The following is a 21105-nucleotide window of genomic DNA, read 5'->3' as shown; positions in this document are numbered from 1 at the left end:
CCTGTCCGTGTTCATGATGTTGAGTGGGGAAGGTTTTCGTTCAAGGCTTTGAGTCCTAAACTCTGAGAGATAAGATGAGTTAATATGCTAGCAGTCAGTTATTTTGTGCCTTGAACTTCTCGCCTTTCCTTTTTTCCAGATCTTCATGAACATTGCCATCTTCGAGGATGAGGTTTTGGCTGGAGTTACCACCCACCAGGAGCTCTTCCCTCACAGCCTGCTGAGTGTGATCGCCAACTTCATCCCTTTCTCTGATCACAACCAGAGTCCTCGGAACATGTACCAGTGCCAGATGGGTAAGAGGGGATAAAGAGTGGTGGTGGTATTCACACAGAAGAAAAGCACTTGTAACTTTTTTATTTTGAAATACTTTCAAGCTCAGAGAAAACTTGCAAGAATGGTACAAAGATTTCCTATAAACCCTTTATCTAGATTCTGTTAACATTTTGTCTCATCTGCCCTGCTTTCCATTTGAGGGGAAGTTACAAACACGATGCCCCTTTACCCCTAAATATTTCATTGTGTATTTCCTAACAGCAAGGATGTTCGCTTACGTAACCAGGGGCAAGCGTTTAAATCAGGAGATTTAACATTGATGTTGTTATACTATTTTATAGTCCTTACTCAAATTTTGACTGATTGTCCCAAAAATACGGCTTGTGGCAGTTTTTTTTTTGTGCGTAGCACCTAGTCCAGGATAACAAGTTGCATTTAGTTGTCATGTCTCTTTAGTCTTTTAAATTAGAACAGATCCTTAGCCTTTGTCACTTTTGACATTGATGTTTTTGAACCAAAAGGTAATTTATTTTGTACAATGTTTGTCAATTTGGATTTGTTTGAGGTCTTGTGATTTGACTTTTGAAGAATACAAACCATGTAGTCACCCACATCTTATCAGTTGCATTATTCTTCATTCCTGCCTGATGATTGATTCTGTGTTCCGTTGAATACCTCCAAGTACTATCTCTTGAGCCTGAAAAGCTTCCTTTAGCATTTTTTATAGTTTAGGTGGCTGGCTACAAATCCTCTTAGTTTTTATTTCTCTGAAAATGTCTTTGTTTGATCTTCACTTGAAGGAAATAGATGTACATTTCTAAATTGAGAGTTATGTTTGTTCAGCACTTAAAAGGTATCGAACTGTCTCTTCTTGGTCTCTCATTTTTACTAGAAGTCAGTGGTTACATGTATGGTTGATTGCTTGTAGATAATGTGTTCCTCCCCCCAGCCCCCCCACCCTCCCCTGTCCTTAAGATTTTTACTTTATATTTGATTTGTAGCAGATTGAGTATGATATGCCTAGATATGATGTTCTTTGTGCTTGGAGTGTATTGGTCTTCTTAAATCTGGTTTTAAAGAGTTAATCGGGGCGCCTGGGTGGCTCCGTCAATTAAGCATCCAACTCTTGATTTTGGCTCAGGTCATCTCAGGGTCCTGAGAATGAGCCCCACAGCCTTGGGCTCCCTGCTAGACATGGAGCCTGCTTAAGATTCTCTCTCTCTCTGTCTTCCTCCCCCCGCCTGCCCCCTCTCCCTGCTACCACTCTCTCTGTCAAAAAATAAATAAAAAATAAAAGATGTACTTAAATTAGTAGTTTTTGCCATTAATTGTAAAAACACTGCTTCTGCCCCATTCTCTCATGCCTCTCCTGAGATTTCACTTATGTGTCATGTATATTAAACCTTTAGGTATCATTCTGTAAGCCATTGGTTTATAATCTCCTTTTCTATCCTTTTTTTTCCTCTTCGGGTAGGATCATTTTGTTGATCTGTTGTTCTTTTCACTGATTTTTCATTCTATGTCAGATATTTAGTTTTTTAGCCTAGCATTTCTGTTTGTTTCTTTTTTATAGTTTCTATTTTCTCTGAGGTTGTTGTCTTCATTGTGAACATATTTTCCTTTATGTTTTTGAGCATTGTTATTACAGGTTTTTAAAAATCATCGTCTTCTGGTTCTAACATCTGGGTCATCTCAGGATCCATCTGCATTGATTACATTTTTCTTAAGTATGGGTTGTGTTTTCCTATTTCCTTGTATTTCTAGTAATATTGGATTGTATCCATGACATCGTGAATGATAGATTTTAAAGATTGTCGGTTCTATTATGGTCCTTCAAAAAGATTGGTTTTTAGATTTAATTGGTAGATAGCTGAACACAGCAGTTGAAGTATGTTCTTTTAGCCTCAGGTGGCCTACTTGGATCTGTCCCAGGCATAGTTTAGTCCGCCAAGGATTTGGACTCCGTTTATTTGCAGAATTTAAGGCTCTTCATGGTTCTTTCCTTTCTAAAATCTACCCCCTTACTTTCCAGTTGCTGTTGTGTTCTGAACTCTGTTCCTTGGTTCTGTAGGCTGGTAAGACTGTAGGTTTCTATCCAAGTTGTAGCCACTACAGTGACTGAACCATCAGGCAAAAACATTAAAAACTGAAAAAGCTAGTAGTTCCCTCTGTACTGTTTCTTTTGTCCAAGTGTGAATTCCTCTCCAGTTTCTGACTCCAGTGCTTTCATACTGCGTGTGTTTGGGGGGGGGGGGGGGGGTTTGTTTTGCATTGTTCTGGATCTTAATGTGCTGAGGTGTAGCTTTCTCTTACTGGAAGCTGGAAGTCTCCTTTTCTAGATTTTAAAATTCACTGTGTATCTATGCATACACATATGGTCTTATAAATCATTTTGTTTCAGGCTGATTCTCTGTAATGTGAAGTACTACAAAGAAGAGTCTTACTTCCCTACCTTATGTACCCCACACCCAGAATTAGCAGATACTGACATTGTGTTCTGTGTGTGTGTAAGGAAGTAATCTAAGTAGATAGATAATAGTTACTGTCTGCTTTTCACCCCGTCTGTCCCCCAACTAGTAATATCCTGTAATTTATATGCATCCTTTTTATGCTTTTCTTACATTATACACATGTCCATAAACTAGGAGTGGAATTACCTGGGATGTGTGCCTAAATCGTATAATATAAAATGTCATTCTGTGCTTTTCCCCTCTCAGCATCGTTTTCATGGTCTGGCTACATAGATACACATGGTCTGCTTCATCTTCATGCCATGTATTAGTCTGTAGTGAGCAGAACCACCACGATTGATTTATTCATTCCCTGATGATGAATGTTTTATTGTTACCAATTTTATATATCACCTTTATAGTCAAGGGGAAAATGATGCTAAGGGTTTTTTTTTTCCTTTGTAGGGAAGCAAACTATGGGCTTTCCACTTCTCACTTACCAAGCTCGATCAGATAATAAACTGTATCGTCTTCAGACTCCACAAAGCCCTTTAGTGAGACCATACATGTATGATTATTATGATATGGATAACTATCCAATTGGGACAAATGCCATTGTTGCTGTTATTTCTTACACTGGCTACGATATGGAAGATGCCATGGTGAGTTCTGCCAAGAGAATGTAGTTTCATTTCTTTTCTTTTTAAAAAAAAATTTTTTTTAACGTTTATATTATTGGGAGACAGAGACAGAACATGAGCATGGGAGGGGCAGAGAGAGGAGGAGACACAGAATTCGAAGCAGGCTCCAGGCGCTGAGCTCTTAGCACAGAGCCCGATGCGGGGCTCGAACTCAACAAACTGCAAGATCATGACCGGAGCCGAAGTCAGATGCTTAACTGACTCAGCCACCCAGGCACCCCTCATTTCTTTTCATTTTAACTTTTTTGTTTACTGTGGGATTACTGAAGGAATATTTTCATGTCCTGGCACCAGAGTGTTCTGTTAAATGATGAATTCCTAGTCTCCATTGAAAATGGCAAGCCTTGGGGCGCCTGGGTGGCTTAGTCGGTTGAGCGTCCGACTTCGGCTCAGGTCATGACCTCAGTCTGTGAGTTCGAGCCCCTCGTAGGGCTCTGTGCTGACAGCTCAGAGCCTGGAGCCTGCTTCGGATTCTGTGTCTCCCTCTCTCTCTGCTCCTCCCCTGCTCATACTCTTTCTCTCTGTCAAAAATAAACAAACATTAAAAAAAAAAAAAAAGAAAGAAAATAGCAAGCCTTGAGGGATATTCACTAAATATTCAAATATGCATATATCATGGATATTTGAGTGCATGTGTGAGTAGATGCTGAGTGAATAAGGTCTTGGATATGTCTACATTTCATATTTATTTATTTTTAAGTTTATTTATTTTAAGTGAGGGAACACACACATATGTGAGCGGGGGAGGGGCAAAGAGAGAGGGAGAGAGAATCCCAAGCAGTCTCTGTGCTGTCAGCACAGAGCCCGATGTGGGGCTTGATCTCATGAACTGTGAGATCACAACCTGAGCCGAAATCAAGAGTCAGATGCTTAACTGACTGAGCCACCAAAGTGCCCCTATCATTTATATTTATGTATGATTAGGTCTTAAGCCATTTACAAGTGTCTGGGTTTTATTAGTGTAGGTGACTTGGAAAATTTGGAGTTTTAAAATTAGAATGGCAGTTATCATAAACCCAGTATTTTAATTCTAACTAGTTTTAATTTTGAAAATCCCCATTTGGCCTCAGTCTCTTAAATTAATGATTTTTTTGACCTCACAGATTGTGAATAAGGCCTCTTGGGAACGAGGCTTTGCCCATGGAAGTGTCTACAAGTCTGAGTTCATAGATCTCTCTGAAAAAATTAAACAAGGAGATGATAGTCTGGTGTTCGGAGTCAAACCTGGTGACCCACGGGTTTTGCAGAAGTTAGATGATGATGGCTTGCCATTTATCGGAGCACAGTTGCAGTATGGAGATCCGTATTATGGCTACCTGAACCTCAACACCGGGGAAAACTTTGTGATCTACTATAAGTAAGTTCGGATACCCCAAACTACTTTGTGAAGGCTGTTTCTCAGTGAAATTGCTGGTGGTCAGTGAATGTTATCTTTTAACAGGAGAATTCTGGAGAAGACAGAGGTGATGGTTTTAGTCACTGACTCAGTCATAACTGAAGTGGCGTTTCTTAAATGAGACAAAGTTCTGTGTCTGCTGTATGGCCTTAGTTTTTCTACTTCTCTTGTCAGTCTCCTAGTTTGATAAGTTACCTGTGATTGATTTCAAAACTGTATTATTCAAACTTGATCATCTCTCTCAGGCATGTTGTTAGGAATTTTCCTAGCTAAAATGTCAAGTTCACTGTGCCTTTTATTAAAATTAAAAATTTCTTAGCTTATTTTACATCCAGAAAATTGTTTCAACAGTAGGTCTTCATCATAGTTTTTCAGTTGCCTCTGTCGCTGTTCTTTCAGATGGGCATAGTTGTGTAGTGAACGTAATCAGTCGCCCTGTTCGTAAATACTCGTAGGGACACCATCTCTATTTGTACTGGAGAATAGAGGTAGGAATAAGTTTTGCAAATATCCTATATGACGCACTAATTATATCAATAAGACTTAAGTGTCTTTGTAAGTTTAAAGAACATAGTTTGACCTCCCGTCTGCTTATTTTTTCCTAGGAGTAAAGAAAATTGCATTGTGGATAACATCAAAGTGTGCAGTAATGACACCGGCAGTGGGAAATTCAAGTGTATTTGCATCACGATGAGAGTCCCTCGGAACCCAACTATCGGAGATAAATTTGCCAGTCGTCATGGGCAGAAGGGCATCTTGAGCCGGTTGTGGCCAGCTGAGGACATGCCATTTTCTGAGAGTGGGATGGTCCCAGACATTTTGTTCAATCCTCATGGTTTTCCCTCCCGCATGACCATTGGTATGTTAATTGAGAGTATGGCGGGGAAGTCTGCTGCTTTGCACGGTCTCTGCCACGATGCTACACCCTTCACCTTTTCAGAGGAGAACTCGGCCTTAGAATACTTCGGTGAGATGTTGAAAGCTGCTGGCTACAACTTCTATGGCACCGAGAGGCTGTATAGTGGCATCAGTGGGATAGAACTGGAAGCAGACATCTTCATAGGCGTGGTTTATTATCAACGTTTACGCCACATGGTCTCAGACAAATTCCAGGTTAGAACGACGGGAGCCAGAGACAAAGTCACTAACCAGCCTATTGGGGGAAGAAACGTCCAGGGCGGAATCCGTTTTGGGGAAATGGAGCGGGATGCTCTTTTAGCCCACGGTACATCTTTTCTCCTTCATGACCGCCTCTTCAACTGTTCGGATCGATCGGTAGCCCATGTGTGCGTGGAGTGTGGTAGTTTACTCTCTCCACTGTTGGAGAAGCCACCGCCTTCTTGGTCTGCCATGCGCAACAGAAAGTACAACTGTACTTTATGTAATCGCAGCGATACTATTGACACTGTTTCTGTGCCTTACGTTTTCCGGTATTTTGTAGCCGAACTGGCAGCTATGAACATCAAAGTGAAATTGGATGTCATTTAACCTGATGTGGCCTTTTGGGTTAGGAAAACTATCAGATTAAAATAAGATGTAACTTTAGTTTAGTGAAGATATTACTTGGTTACTGTGGAGTTTTTCCAAGGGTGTTAGAGTTTTCAACCAAGACCTAGCAACTGAGAATTCAGGATTTCTGAGTCTATCCAGTGTAAGAACTACTGAAGTTGATTTTTAATACATTATGTTCAAAAAATGATACACTGGTAAGTTGACGGATATACAGGGAAGTCTTTCCAACCCTAGGTTCTTTGTATCCTATTTTCAGCAGGCAGTGACCATCAAACATTTCTCTGGCTAGAGCAGAGCAGTCCAATACAAATACAATGCAAGCCATAGATGTAATTTTATATTTTCTTATATCTCCATTAAAGTAAAAACAAAAGGTGGCTCTATTGAAATGTAGTTGTTCTACAAAACTGCACGTATTTAATGTATACAATCTGATGGGTTTGAACACATGCATACACCTGTGAAATGATTGTAATCAAGGTAATAAACGCCACTTCCAGAAGATTCCTTGTGCCCTTTGGGGCCGTGTGTGTTCGTTTTTGGTAAAAACACTGAACTTGACGTCCACCCTGACATCCATCCTCTTAACAGGTGTTTATGTGTACATGGTAGTATTGTTAATGACAGGCACAACGTTGTACAGGTATCTAGAATTCACTCGTCTTGTGTTAAGTGGAATCTGACACCCGTTCAACAGCAACTGCCCGTTTTCCTCGGGCCATCATTCTAGTTTCTGTGAGTGACTAGATACCTCGTATGAGTGAGATCATGGCAGAGTTTGTGCTTCTGTGACTGGCTCATTTCACTTAGCATAATGTCCTTCAGGTTTACTTGTGTCGCATGTGGCAGAATTTTTTTTTTCCGAATAATATTACATTATATGTATATAGCACATTTTATCTGTTCATCTCTCGATGGACATTTAGGTTGTTTCCATATCTCAGAAATAATGTTCATATACTATATTTAATGTAATATCGTCAAAATGCCATTTCCATATGTAATAAACAAATTTATTGTGATATTTTACATTCTTTTTTCATATCAGTCTCTAAAATCCAGTGGCTGTTCTTCCTGTGTACAGTATTTCAGTGCATGGATATACTGTCATCCCCTGTTGATGGGTATTTGGAAAGTTCCATTCTTTGGCTATTATAAACAGTGTTTGCAATACATAACTTTGTTGTATTCACTTGTGAATGCATGCTCTTTGATGTTAAGCTTCACTAATAATTCTTTCTTGAGTCTGGCTTTAGGTGTTTATCACTAACTGTAAGATCAGGCTAGACTGAGAAGAATATCCATTCAAAGGATATCCTGGCTTTGCTTCATGAGACTGTTGGAAAAAAATAAGGAAAAATACATTGTACCTACTGGCTGATACTTCCACCTACTGTTAGTATCCCAGCTAAACTTTTTAGATTCATCACTAAAATTGACATTGGGGCAATTCATAGAGCTTAGACATATTTCACCAGTTTTACATGCACTCATTTGTATCTGTGTATACAGTTTTGTTCCGTTTCATTCATGTGTAGATTGGTGTAACCACCAACATAATCAAGACACACAACTATTCTATCACAAGGCTTCTTCAGGCTTTTACTTTATAACTACCCACCTCTGTCCCCCATCTTTAACCCCTGGCCACCACTAATCTGTTCTCCATCTCTAGAATTTAGTTATTTCAAGAATATCAGAAAAAAATATATTGCATAAATGGAATCGCACAGTATGGGACCTTTTGAAATTGGCTGTTAACAGTCAATGCAATTCCCCTGAGATCCATTCAAGTTGTTGCATGTAGTTTATTCCTTCTTACTGCCACTCAGCATTCCATGATATGGAGCACAGTTCATCATTTGCTTTTGGGTTGTGGTGGATCATGCTTTTTGGTGTCCTAAGAACTCTTCAACCCTAAAGATGTTCTCCTATGTTACCTTGTAAACATTTTACAGTTTTATGCTTTACATTTAAATCTATGATCCATTTATCCATTTTGAGTTTTTGTAGAAGATGTGAGGTTCAGATCAAGATTCTTTTTTTTTTTTTTTTTTTTGTGCCAGAGGATTGAGTGATATATTCTGTATCTCTTGGAATGTTGGGTTGGTACAACACAAATCACTATATGCAGTGAAAGGATACAGGTATAGACAAGATACACATATGAATGGAATGTTGTTATAAAACAAATGTCTTTTTTTTTTCAAGATTAATATTTAGTTAAAAAGTTCATTCATTTTGAGAGAGAGAGAGAAAGCATGAGTTGGGGAGGGGCAGAGAAAGGGAGAGAGAATCCCAAGCAGGTTCCACATTGTCCGCGCAGAGCCCGAGTGGGGCTCAAACCCACGAACGGTGAGGTCATGATCTGAGCCGAGTCAAGACACTTAACCAACTGAGCCACCCAGGTGCCCCCCAAAAGTGAATTTTTAATCAAAGAGCTATACACAAGATGAAGTAAATTATTTGTCTCTGTCAGGAATGTTGATAAAACAAAAATGAATTGCCCTGCTGTGGTCTTTGAAAGTAACCTGAGTTTTATTTAATGGACATGCCATACACCCAAGTGGTTGTAACAGGTACTACAAGATCTATTTATAAAAAAGGTTTCAAGTATGTGTAGTACATCTTTTGATGGTAAGAAGCGTTCCTGTTGGGAAAATGTTACAATGAGGACAGTGTCAGTGGGAGCAGTACCCATGTGGGACCCACCAGGTGCCCCAGCCCGGCCCTGTGGTGTGGGTAAGGCAGTACAGGACTGGGGAAGAGACCACCGCACTGATGGAAGAGCTGGTACAGGCAGGAGTGCTTCACACATTCCCACAGGCTATCCACACTGCCCTCGGCCTCTGATCAGTCTCAGTAAGTCTTTTGACAAAACTGCAAGTATTAATTACTGACAATGATACAGAGGACAGCCTGTGGCAAAGGGATGTAGGTTAAAGTGCCCCCTGGGTTTTTGGCCTTGGTGTCCCAAGAGGAGAGGACAGAGACACCCAGGTGATGCGAGTGGAGGCAGAGATGGGAATAATGCATCTACTAGCCAAGGAACTCCAAGGACTGCCTGCGACCACCAGAAGCTGAGACAGGCATAAAACAGATTCTTCAGGGCCTCCAGAAGGAAATCAACTGCCAGCCAGCACCTTGATTTTGGACTTCCGGCTTCCTGAACGTGAAAATGCATTTCCGTTGTTTTAATCCACCAGGTTTGTGGTAGTTTGTTAGAGCAACCTCAGGAATCTAATCCCGCTGAGGCTCAGCTCCCTATGGAGCACAGGTTAGATAGCATGAGTTCTAAGTGTGCAATTTCCCAGGGTGCCTCCATGTGGACAGAGATTGGTGAGGAAGCCCAGACTGGCTGTAAGGGAACCAAACCACTTAATTAACCCTTTCCATGCTTGCTTTTCCTTCCCAAGTGGTGTAGGGTCTTACTTGAAACATCAAATACCACTTTTTTTTTTTTTTTTTTTTTTAAGGGAGAGAGAGAGAATCCCAAACAGGCTCCTCACTCAGCACAGGGCCTGATGTAGGACTTGATCCAATGATCCTGCGATCATGACCTGAGCTGAAATCAAGAGTCAGATGCTCAACAGAGAGCCACCCAGGCACCCCTCAAATACCACTTCTTGAAGGCAAAGCCAAGAAGTGAGGACAATGTTCTCTAATCTAGGATGGGTTTCTGCACACCTCCCTTTCAGCCTGTGGCCCACAGCTCTGGAGGACCTGGAAGAGATCGTCACTGGGACCCATTCATCAGCTGCAGCTTCTGAATCTGTATCTCCTATGCCTCAAACCCCATGAATCTGCAGTGGATGAGGAAGGCACAGGCAGTGCTGAGGAGGCAGCCAGGCCCACTGGGAACCCCAGCACCAGGCAGCAGCCCAGGGCAGGAGGAAAGAATTGCCCTGAGTGAGCGGTCAAGGTCTTGCCTAAGACCAGTCCCCAGGAGGCAGAACAGAGCCCAGCAGACCTCACCATGAAGGCACCACACCCTCTGTTCTGCAGCACACCCATCATCACCTAGGTTGTTAAGCTAGTACTTGTCAGTTTCTCTAGGACAGAGCCATGAGTTTCACCTCTTCCCAAACCCTCCCTCACCCAACACCCTTAATACAGGCCTGTGTGGAGCATGGCAGGACCCAACAAGTGGACCCTCTTCCAAGCCTCACTGGCCACTCCATAGAAGTGACAAATGGCTGGAATCCAGAAGCAAGAGGCAGGGATGGAATTCATTGCAGTTCCCAGGAATCCTAAGGCTTTGGGCTCTGGAAGAAAAAACCTGAGAGACATGGGATCCAGGAGACACTGGTGAAGTGAAAGTTAAGCTTCAAGGAAAGCATTCCTTTTTCTCCGTCTTTTTTTTTTGTTGTTGTTTTTTTTTTAAACTAAGGAGCTTAAGTGGTGCCTGGGTGGCTCAGCCGGTTAAGCATCTGACTCTTGATTTCAGCTCAGGTCACGGTCTCACAGTTTTCATTAGGGTCTGCGCTGACAGTAAGGAGCCTGCCTGGGACTCTGTCTTTCTCTCTCTGCCCCTCCCCTGCTCTCTCTCTCAAAATAAATAAATAGACCTTAAAAAAAAAAAAACCTGAAATTATTTTTAAAAATATGGAGAAAAGAGGCCAGGAGACACCCCTCACCCTGATTCAGAGTATATGGTTTCCTCTAACAATTACCTGTGCCACTATTTCCAGAGGAGGAGTGGTCCTGAAGCTCTACGTCACTAGCCACCTGACCAGTGAGAAAAGATGTAATGTGGCTGGAAGAGCGTGATTGCTCACTGCCGTCCTCAGCCTGGAGATTTCACATGTATTGGGCTTGTCAGGATCTGCTTCCCACCCATCATGTCCTATAAACTTAAGATCAAGAGGGAGAGCTTCTAGAAAAGGCAAAATAGAAAAGCCCAGAAGATGAAGGTGGCAGTAAAGCCACCTGAGGGGACAGAAGGAGCTCTCAGGAGTCCAGGAGACCCTCTCCTAATTACAGTGCTCTTATCATAACTCCATTAGGAAATCACTGACACACTCAGGCACCATCCCTTCCTGCCACGTGGGCCCCTCGGGGGATCAAGGGTCAGGACTCACTTTGTTGCCAGCTCACAGATCATCTGGTCAAAGCTGTTTCTGTGCTGCCATTAGTGGTGGCTCCTACTCTGGCCAGGGATCAAAGCACTGAACAACTCCTTCCAAGTCAGTCACATTCAACAAGTGCACGCTCCCATCCACCACCCGGTACCCACCCATCACACTCCCTGCCTCTCATCAAATCTGACGTGCCCTATCTGGAGGACTATATCCTCAGTGACATACACAGAAAGACAAACACCACGTGATCTCACTTACATGTGGAACTTGAAACAGCTGAACTCATGGAAACAGAATGGTAACTGCCAGGCCTGGGGTGTGGGGGAAATGGGGAGATGTTGGTCAAAGGGTATAAACTCAGTTGTAAGATGAGTCAAGTTCTGGAGACCTCACTTGAAATCTGCTAAGAGATCAGAGCTCAAATGTTCTCATCACACTGAAGAAATGGTAACTACATGAGCTGATGGATATGTTAATCAGCTTGAGTGCAGTAATCATTTCACAATGCCTACGTATATCAAAACATCACACCATATACCCCCCCCCTTTTTTTTAGTTTAGTTTTTTTTGAGAGAGAGCAAGCAAGCAGGGAAGGGGCAGAGAGAGAATCCTAAGCAGGCTCTATACTGTCAGTGTAGAGCGCAATGCAGGGCTTGAACTCACGAACTGTGAGATCATGACCTGAGCTGAAATCAAGAGTCAAGACACTTAACCGACTGAGCCACCCAGGCGCCCCATTCCTTTTTTAACAGTATAAATTTTTGTCTATTTTAGTCGCTGCTGTTTCCCCAACAGCTAAAACAGTTCCTGGCACATAAAGCAGCACTTAATAAGTATCATTCGAGTCAGTGACTGGGTCTCATCTTATCCTCACGCAATCCTGTGAGCATATGGTTTCATTCATTCCATCACTACTCTGCCAGACCCCATGCTATGGGTGGGTGGGTGGGAGGAAATCCAGTGGTGACCCTAAGATAGATACAAGGCCCCTTCCCTTGTAAAGTTCCAGGGTCTTAAAGCAGGCAGAAAATAAGAAAACAATTACAATACTAACAAATTCTGATAAGGCTAGAAAGGGAAAGTACAAAGCGCTCCATACCATCTGCTCTGCAGATGTCACTTCGGTTTCTGCTCACAAGGGCATCCTGAAGCAGCTGTTCTGGAGGAAACTGAAACCCAGAGAGCAGAAAGATTCTGTCCAAGATCTCTGATTCAAACCCAGGTCTGCTTCACGCCAAACCCCATCGTCACTTAGGTCTGCCTGACATTCGATCCCTAGAGAGAAATTTAGTTACACTCTTGTGCTATAGGCCAAAAACAACCTAGAAGCTTGGGGGCATAGGTGTCACACTCCCCAGAATGTATCTCTTGCTGGGGTCTTCATCTTCTCTACTTATGAACCCAGATCTTTGAACCCCTTCCCTTGAGGAAGCACATTACCCAGACTTTGAGATTAGACTCGAGAAGTGGCAAGGGACAGGTTAAGATTTCACTTAAATGTGAAACATGAGGATTCAGTCCACATTTGAAGCCAAAATATTCTCTGTCATTTATGGGGTTTCCTCCCCTTTTCTCCTACCAGAAATACACTTGGAAGTTTTTGCAAGTAAGGAGGGCTTTGGGTGATAAGCTTTCCTCCTGTGCCCATGGCTCCAAACCTGTCCCTGTCATCTGAGGCAGGTTCAGATGGCCAGTGGCACAATCTTATACCAAGGGCCAACCAAGAGCAGCAAAACCGTAATAGCCTCCTCCAACAGCTCTCACTTATCCACAACTCCTGAGGGTCCAGGCTGTGCCCTAAACTGTTCACATGCACTATGCTCTATGTAAAAGATGTCACTATCATCATCCCTACTTTACAGATGAGCAAGTACACAATACTCCAAGTAATTGTCATTTGCTCACAAGTAGCTCTTGCTCCTCAAACACCAAGATGAAGTGCATTTTATGTTCATTTTGGCCAGAGTCTGGGAAGACCCCTACATATTAGACTGCTGGGCTGATGCTTAGTCTCTGCCCAAGGGATACTTGCGCCCAACCTCACAGGTGGGGAAACATACCATCAGGCCTCACACTGGAGGACAGGACAGGAGGTGGAAACAATACCCTGCCAGGAGAAATCAGAAAGAATTGCGAATTAAAAAAAAAAAAAAAATTAAAAAAGAAAGAAGGGTTGCCTGGGTGGCTCTGTCGGTTAAGCGACCGACTTCAGCTCAGGTCATGATCTCACGGTTCGTGTGTTTGAGCCCCGCATCGGGCTCTGTGCTGACAGCTCAGAGCCTGGAACCTGCTTTGGATTCTGTGTGTGTCTCTCTCTGCCCCTCCCCTGTTCACACACTCTCTCTCTCTCAAAAATAAACATTAAAAATTAAAAAAAAATTAAAAAAATAGAATTACGCATGCCCATAATCACGTGGAGATATTATTAAAATCAAGTCCGGGGGCGCCTGGGTGGCTCAGTCGGTTAAGCGTCCGACTTCGGCTCAGGTCATGATCTCGCGGTCTGTGAGTTCGAGCCCCGCATCGGGCTCTGTGCTGACAGCTCAGAGCCTGGAGCCTGTTTCGGGTTCTGTGTCTCCCTCTCTCTGACCCTCCCCATTCATGCTCTGTCTCTCTCTATCTCAAAAAATAAACGTTAAAAAAAAAAATTAAAAAAAAATAAAATCAAGTCCGGCCTGGCTCCTGGGCTTATACCTAGAAGGAGGGGGTCTGGTCTGGGTAAGCCAGGTACAGCCGGTGGGACGTCCAGGCCGGCTGGTCCCACTCTTGCGACCCCTCTTCCCGCCGCTCCGTGCGCGCGCACGAACCAGCACCCCGAGGGGACAGGGAACGCTTGCGCAAAACAGATGGTGGCATCGCGGCGCTATGCATCAGACTCCCAGCGCCCAGCAGCCACGGTGCCCAACCTAGCCACCAACGGGGCCACACTGATAGACTGCAGTAACCACTCGCCACCAAATCCCAGTGGGTGGCTAAGAGCGCGCGCAGTAGCGGCCACACCTTACTTCCGGTGCATTGCGGCACCGCCCCCGCAATCCGGAAGTAGAAAGAGGTACAACAACCGAGTCAGACTGGGAGCCCGCGGTGGCTGCGCAGGCGCTGCCAATACAGGGGGGGGACCGGAAGGAGACACAGGGCGCCGCCATGACAGGTTGGTCCTAAAGGGAACGAGGCAACTTGCCGGTTCTGTACCGGAAAAAACGAGGCAGGGACAGCTGACCTGGGCGCCGCCATGACAGCCCGCACCGGAAAAGGCGGGGCTCTTCTCCCTGACTGATTTCCCTCCGGCACCGGCCTCGAGATGTGAGTAGTGGGAGCGCCTACCTCCGATCTGCCGCTTCGCCCCTTCCCTTCCCCAGTGACCTAAACCTAGGCTCGCACTCCGGGAAGAAGGATTGGCCTCTTTGTTCCTCGGAGAACCTACCCTTAGGGCCCAGCGCCGTCTATTACAAGCTCCATCTCCGCGTGGAAGAGAGAGGGAGGTCCCGCCCTCTGAACGTTTAGGCTCCGCCCCTGTTTCTCGTAGTAACTGAGGACTTTCAGGCCCATCCCTAACACCCAGTCCCTGCCCCCAGGATCTAAGGTCTGGTCCCTCACCCTGCAGACTTCAGGATTGTCTCAGGACTTTTACGGTTTTTATACCCGTTCTTAGAGCTGCGGGCTCGTCCCCCTAGATCACCTGACCATACCTTTTTGAACCTGCAGATCTGTGCAGTACCCCAGACCTGCCTTGTAGTGCCCGCAGATTTTTTCTTAGACCTCTGATTCCGCTTTGGATTTCTAGATTTTGTTCCCAAGAGCTTACTTCTAGGACCCTCCAGAGCTGTCCCAGAGCCCCATCCTCATCCAGGACTTCCACATCTCTAGAACTCTGAAACCCACCCCAGGATCCCCAAACCTACCCCAGGGCCTCAAGTCTCACCTCCAGTAACCCTGTCCTCAGGCCTAATCTTGAAGACTCTCTGGTCAAGAGACACTTCCCCAGGACCCAAGATCTCACCACGTGGGCTTACAAACCTCTTTTTAGGACCTCCATCCAAATCCTTTAGGGTTCCCAGGTTTTTTTCCCCTAGAATTCAGTATAGTTAGGGCCCTGCTGAGGGATGCCTGGACTCCCAAGACCCTTCTTGCACGATCCCAAGGCTTGCCTTTGAATAATTAGGTCTTTTTTGGAAAAGATCTCCACTATCTTCCCAGAAGCCCTCCGACCTGTTCCACATTCCCCAGGGCTCATGCCTTACCTCTCCCTCCACTTCCCTGACCCTATCCCAGGATCCTTCAGACTCCCTAGTGTTCCTGCTTCCACCTCCAACCCAGACCAGAACTCCCTTTCTTGTCTGTTGCCTGGAATTATCCTCAGCCCATTATGTTCCACAGGCAGGCGGCCCTGGAGGTCACTGCTCGCTACTGTGGCCGGGAGCTGGAGCAATATGGTCAGTGTGTGGCGGCCAAGCCTGAGTCATGGCAGCGGGACTGTCACCACCTTAAGATGAGTATCGCTCAATGCACATCCTCTCAGTGAGTATGGGCAAGTATGAGACAATGTGTGGCGGGAGGCAGGGGGAGAGGTGGGCAGTGGAATGGAAGTCTGAATGCCTGAAGTGCCCTACCTCCACAGCCCAATCATCCGGCAGATCCGCCAGGCCTGTGCTGAGCCTTTTGAGGCCTTTGAGGAGTGTCTTCGACAGAATGAGGCAGCAGTGGGCAACTGTGCAGAGCACGTGCGCCGCTTCCTGCAGTGTGCTGACCAGGTGCAGCCACCACGCTCACCCTCGAATGTGGAGGTGAGGCAGGGGCTTATCAGTTCTACTTGCTCTGACTAAAGACCTGGGAGTTATCCCCAGCCCCACCCTACCCCCCACACAGACCTGCACTGTGTGCATCCAGAATCCAGAACAGGATCATTTCTTGCCCCTTCCCATAGCCCCTGCTTTAGTCCAGCCACTTTCCTGACCTGTTCACCTCCAGGATCCCTGCTCCAGCCTTTTCCTTGGTCTCCCTGAATCTCGTCTTACTTGCCTCCATACAGTGGCCAGAGAGAGCATAGAGGAACTAAAAATGAATCACATTACATGTTTGCTTAGAGCTCTTCAATAGCTTCCCATTCACATTGAGAACAAAATCCCAGGTCCTGGCTGGGTTCTCTGTGTTCTTCCTCAGGCTTCCTTACCTGCTCTCTGTTCCCTTCCTCACTGCCCCTCAGCTGTACTGGGATGGGGGTGAGGGGGGTAAGTCTTACTCTCTTTACTGAATATAGTACATAAACAGATATGCAGTATAACTATGGTATTAAAATTTTGTGGGTGACTGCAATTAAAAAAAAATGTCTATAAAAACCTCATGGGGAGCAGTAATAAAAACAAAGTTGAGGGGTGCCTGGGTGGCTTAGTTGGTTACGCATCCTGAGCAACTTCAGCTCAGGTCATGATCATGCGGTTTGTGAGTTTGAGCCCTGCATCGGGCTCTGTGGTGACAGCTTGGAACCTGGAGCCTGCTTCAGATTCTGTATCTCCCTCTCTCTCTGCCCCTTCCCTGTTCCCTCTCTGTCTCTCTCTCTCTCCCTCTCTCAAAAATAAATAAATGTTTAAAAAAACAAAGTTGAGAAACACTACTTTAGATGTTCACTGTCTCCCCCCACTGGATGGACTGTGAGCTCCTAGGACAAAAGTCACATTTTGTACCACCTCCCTCTTAACACCCTCTCATTTGGGCCTCCATGGCTCTGTATTACCCCTTTTAATCTATTCTCTCTGATGATTCCAGAGCAGTCCCAGAGGAAATCTGACCATGTTCTGCTTCCCTTAAAAAACTTTTCCATGACTCCTCATTTCCACCAGGCCAGATCTCAGTTCTGGAACAGCTTATAGGTCCCTGCATGGTGTGGACTCTGGCCCCACCACTCCCTACTTTCCATCTCAAGCTCTGCGTTCCAGCCCCAGTGAACGTGCATTATTCGAGTGCATGCATGTCTGTCCTGCTGGCAGGCTGTTACCCAACTGTTTCCTTCTGCCTGAATTGCCCTTCTAGGCCACCTGGCTACTTGCTATTCCAACTTAGATATCACCTCCCTCTGGAAATCTCCCATGCTGGCCTGTCCCCATCCCCAGGCACCCATGGTCTCTGAGCTCCCTCCATCATGGCTTATATCTTACTGCCTTGTCACTGCTTCATTCCTATTGCCTGTTGCAGAGAAGTTCTTGGCTAAAGGTTGAGATACCTTTCTGACAGGCCCTGTAGTCCTTGTTTTGTTTTGTTTTGTTTCATTTTGATAAGGCAGCAATAAATGAAAAGTTCAGGCCCTAACAGCCGACACTAGCACGACTTTTAATTGTTTTTTTTTTTTTAATGAATATAATTTATTGTCACATTGGCTTCCATACAACACCCAGTGCTCATCCCAACAAGTGCCCTCCTCAATGCCCATCACCCACTTTCCCTCTCCCCCACACTCCCACCCTTCTTCAGTTGTTCTCTGTATTTAAGAGTCTCTTGTGGTTTGCCTCCCTCCCTCTGTGTTTGTAACTATTTTTTTGTCCCCTTCCCCCATGGTCTTCTGTTCAGTTTCTCAAGATCCACATATGAGTGAAAACATAACGATACCTGTCCTTCTCTGACTTATTTCACTCAGCATAATACCTTCCAGTTCCATCCACGTTGCTGCCAATGGCAGGATTTCATTCTTTCTCATTGCCAAGTAGTATTCCATTGTATATATAAACCACATCTTCTTTATCAGGACTTTTAATTCTTAGAAAATATTTAGTAATTTCATACCGTTCACATAGTTTCTTAGTCTATATGTTGGTCATACGTTAGCATTGTTTTTTGTTTTTTGTTTTTTTTTTTTCCGAGTTGTTTGGGCATGTGAACAGTAAAGACCTCACCTTCCCATCTTAGGGCTAGTTGTTCCCTCCCTACATAAGCAGCCAGCCTCTCCCTGGTCTTCCCTGTGGCCATCCTGCCCCGCCCCACAAGTCTACTCTCCCCTGGCGGCCAGAGGAACTTGTAAAAATGGCAATTAGGTCACATCTCTCCCCTTTACAGCCTTGTCATATCTCCTCAGTGCACTCAGAATAATTACCACCACACCTGCTCCTCCTCCCCATCTTCCTCCTTCTGGGTAATGGCATCCCAGGTGCAGCTTTCCCCACCTGATTGTGGGCAGCGAGATGCCAGTCTCTATTCTCTGCTCTGCAAAGTGGCAAACACGTAGCCAGTCTCATCTCAGAAAACATGATATAAGGACGTCTTATGTTCATGTAGCTGACAGAAGTGCTACCTCTACCTCCCCCTCCACACACCCTGATTTACTTTTCTTCGTAGAACTTACCCAGTTGACATATTTTTAGTTGTTTGTTTGTTGTCTGTCTCTTCCTCGAGTTAGAGATTTGTGCCTGCTTCATTCAGTGCCCTGTAACAACGTTACAGAGGAGGTGCTCAGTAAATAAAGTAAATGGAGCCTTCCCTGCTCCCAGTGACAATTCACTGTGTCTCACGCGTTCACATGGCAGATGGCATGGTCCTCACTTAATACTTTCCCCCTCCAGACTGTGGACTTGGCAAGGACAGCCTCTGCTGCAATCTCCCCGGTGGTGGTCCCAGGGCCGGGCACAAAGTAGGTGCTAGTAGATGTTGATGTGTTTTTTCTATAGGCACAGCCGCTTCCTGCCTCCTGAGGACTCTTTGAGCCATAGGAAAACTAGACGTGAGTGGCCACTTGATGCCCCCACCCCTGAAGAGTGGCCAGGTGAAGTCATGAGGACCCTGGATGTGGGTCTTGCTTCTCTGGACAGCAGGACTTACAATAAATAAAGACTCTATATACCGGGCTTTGATTCCTGCCTTCGGCACCTGAGGGGCCCCTGGAGAGCTGGCTGGGCAGAAACCCTGCTCCTCTGTTCCCCAGCTTCACTTAGTGTGCCAAAGAAGGACGTGTTCACCAGGGTTAAGCTGACTCCTCTTCTTCCCTTGTTAACTCTGCCAACGGCCACTTCCTGTCTCCTGCACAGACATGGGAAAAGGCTCTCTCTCCCTTCCACTTTAGCATTTACCAAGTCTTTATTGAGTGTTTTCCTGAGGCTTGGAGGGCAATAAATATCACACTTCTTTTCCTTCTGAGTTTTGAGCCAGTTGTGTGATAGACATGCACACTAGGCGATGGGGCTAAAAATACTGGCTTTATTATTGAAAACGGCTGCATTGTGGAATGTGGCTTAGAGTCTGCTGCCCTGGACTTCTGCCTTCGTTTGTGTTCTTCCAGAGTCCAACCCTGAGAACCGGAGAGCAGATAGTATATTTGGAATGTGTGATTCCAGAAGCATTTGAAAGGGAGTGGGGAGGTGAGACAGGAAGGCAGCCAATAAAAGGTGCATTATCAGGCCAGTCACCACCGTGGTCAGTGGGCTCAATCCAAGGGGCAAGGAAGTTGGGCTATAGATCATCAACTCCCCATCTGTCATTGGGGCTGTTGCCATGGGTGTTGACCATCTAGCACCTCTGCCTGCCCCATGTGTTGTCATGTGCCCTGCCATCAAAAAAGCCCTGAGCGGAGAGTAGTGGAGAATCAAGTAAGCATTCAGGGCCCAGAAGAATGCTGAGTGGATGTGGGCAGGGACCAACAATGGCTGCTGCAGCTCCTGAGCATTTCTCCTCAGGAGTCCGTGTTCTGTGGGCCCAGCTATTTGATTACACGCTCCCCAGCAGGGGCATGTCCTAAAGGACAGAAGGCAGACAGACACGTATGTAGGAGAAAGAACCCCAGGTGCCTAGTTGGTGTGCCCAGGACCTGCAGCCAGATTCATTCAGACATGTCGCTTCCCCCTGTGGGTGACTCCAGACTTCCAGAAATTAGAAGTGACTGACCAGTGATGACTGGACTGACTATTTGAAGCCTAAGTCTTGTGCTCTGGCTTGGAAAAATGAGCTAGAGTGTCTCCTCAGGATTTGATCGTTAAGACAAAGAAAGTTGTCACTTGGCTTGGGAGCTGAGGTGGAAGTCCTGCCATCAGGGTTGCAAGAGCTAACAGATGCCAGGAAGCCCAAAGCAGGGAAAACCCAGGTAGAGGGAGGACTGTGATTAGTTTCTGTGGTCCCTAAAAGGGCTGCTTGGGTCCTGCTGGCTTTCTGTTCGCAGCTCCAGTTTTCTTGGGCTGTGGATTGAGTCCTCAGATTCTTTGTATTCAGCCAACCCCACTTTGCCTGGGTAAGCTTGAGTGGGGTTCTGCTCCATGTAGCTAAAGGAACTGTGATAAGAACAGACAAAACAGGTCGAGACTATGTAGAACCTCTCAAAGTGGCCTCTCTCCCAATAGGCTAGACCAGCTTCCTTATCTGGTGGTATCAAGGGTCCAAGAGAGCAAAAATGGAACCGTCAAAGTCCGTTTTTACCACTTTCTGTTGGTCAATGCAAGTCACAAGGTCAACCCAGGTTAGAGGGGTAGGAGACTCCGCCTCTTGATGGCATTTGGCTGCAAGGAATTTTGCCCACGTTTAAACTACCATAGGAACTTTACTAGTTTCTATTCCTGTGGTGAATTGCATTTAGGAATTTTTCCCATGATCTAAAATTTCAAACTGCCATGAAGTTGTTCATAATAACCTCATATAATCTTTTTAATGTCTATAGAATCTGCAGTGAAAGCTGCTTTCTCATTTCTGACATTGGTTATTTGTACCCTGTTTTCTACTTA

The 21105-nt window shown here is 45.1% G+C and overlaps 2 protein-coding genes and 1 long non-coding RNA gene across 10 annotated transcripts in view; 2 read left to right on the top strand and 1 right to left on the bottom strand.

The window, feature by feature from the left end:
- The window catches only part of POLR1B (RNA polymerase I subunit B), a 28115-nt gene extending 20751 nt beyond the window's left edge, over window positions 1-7364 (top strand). The window contains exons 12-15 of the mRNA XM_047853620.1: window positions 140-296; window positions 3192-3388; window positions 4531-4784; window positions 5429-7364. Of these exons, the coding sequence (XP_047709576.1) occupies window positions 140-296; window positions 3192-3388; window positions 4531-4784; window positions 5429-6311 (1491 nt within the window). The 3' untranslated portion in view covers window positions 6312-7364. The remainder of the gene's footprint in view (window positions 1-139; window positions 297-3191; window positions 3389-4530; window positions 4785-5428) is intronic.
- An 85-nt stretch (window positions 7365-7449) lies between these two features.
- On the bottom strand, window positions 7450-14906 carry LOC125162514 (uncharacterized). 3 transcript variants are annotated; one of them, XR_007151066.1, is made up of 5 exons: window positions 14111-14369; window positions 13477-13523; window positions 12516-12691; window positions 11675-11727; window positions 7450-7671 (listed from the first exon to the last, which is right to left on the bottom strand). It is a non-coding gene; the product is annotated as an uncharacterized LOC125162514 (long non-coding RNA). The 3 variants fall into 3 exon arrangements; XR_007151067.1 differs by lacking the exons at window positions 7450-7671; window positions 14111-14369 and adding an exon at window positions 14841-14906 and having other exon boundaries at window positions 11593-11727; XR_007151065.1 differs by lacking the exon at window positions 7450-7671 and having other exon boundaries at window positions 11593-11727.
- CHCHD5 (coiled-coil-helix-coiled-coil-helix domain containing 5) overlaps window positions 14518-21105 on the top strand; it is a 45238-nt gene continuing 38650 nt past the window's right edge. For 4 of the 6 annotated variants that reach the window (XR_007151062.1, XR_007151064.1, XR_007151063.1 and 1 more), the window contains exons 1-3: window positions 14518-14719; window positions 15794-15934; window positions 16035-16200. Coding sequence is in view for 3 of the 6 variants with exons in the window: in XM_047853625.1 (XP_047709581.1) it covers window positions 14718-14719; window positions 15794-15934; window positions 16035-16200 (309 nt within the window). In the remaining 3 variants the exon portion in view is untranslated. Of the gene's footprint in view, window positions 14720-15782; window positions 15935-16034; window positions 16201-19068; window positions 19246-21105 lie in introns of those variants that run through there. The other 2 variants (XM_047853624.1, XM_047853623.1) reach the window with 2 other exon arrangements.

This window comes from Prionailurus viverrinus, chromosome A3 (genome assembly GCF_022837055.1).
Source record: "Prionailurus viverrinus isolate Anna chromosome A3, UM_Priviv_1.0, whole genome shotgun sequence".
In the NCBI taxonomy this organism is placed as follows: Eukaryota; Metazoa; Chordata; class Mammalia; order Carnivora; family Felidae; genus Prionailurus; species Prionailurus viverrinus.
Note: the sequence above shows the minus strand (reverse complement) of the source record. Positions and strands in the feature narration are given on the sequence as shown.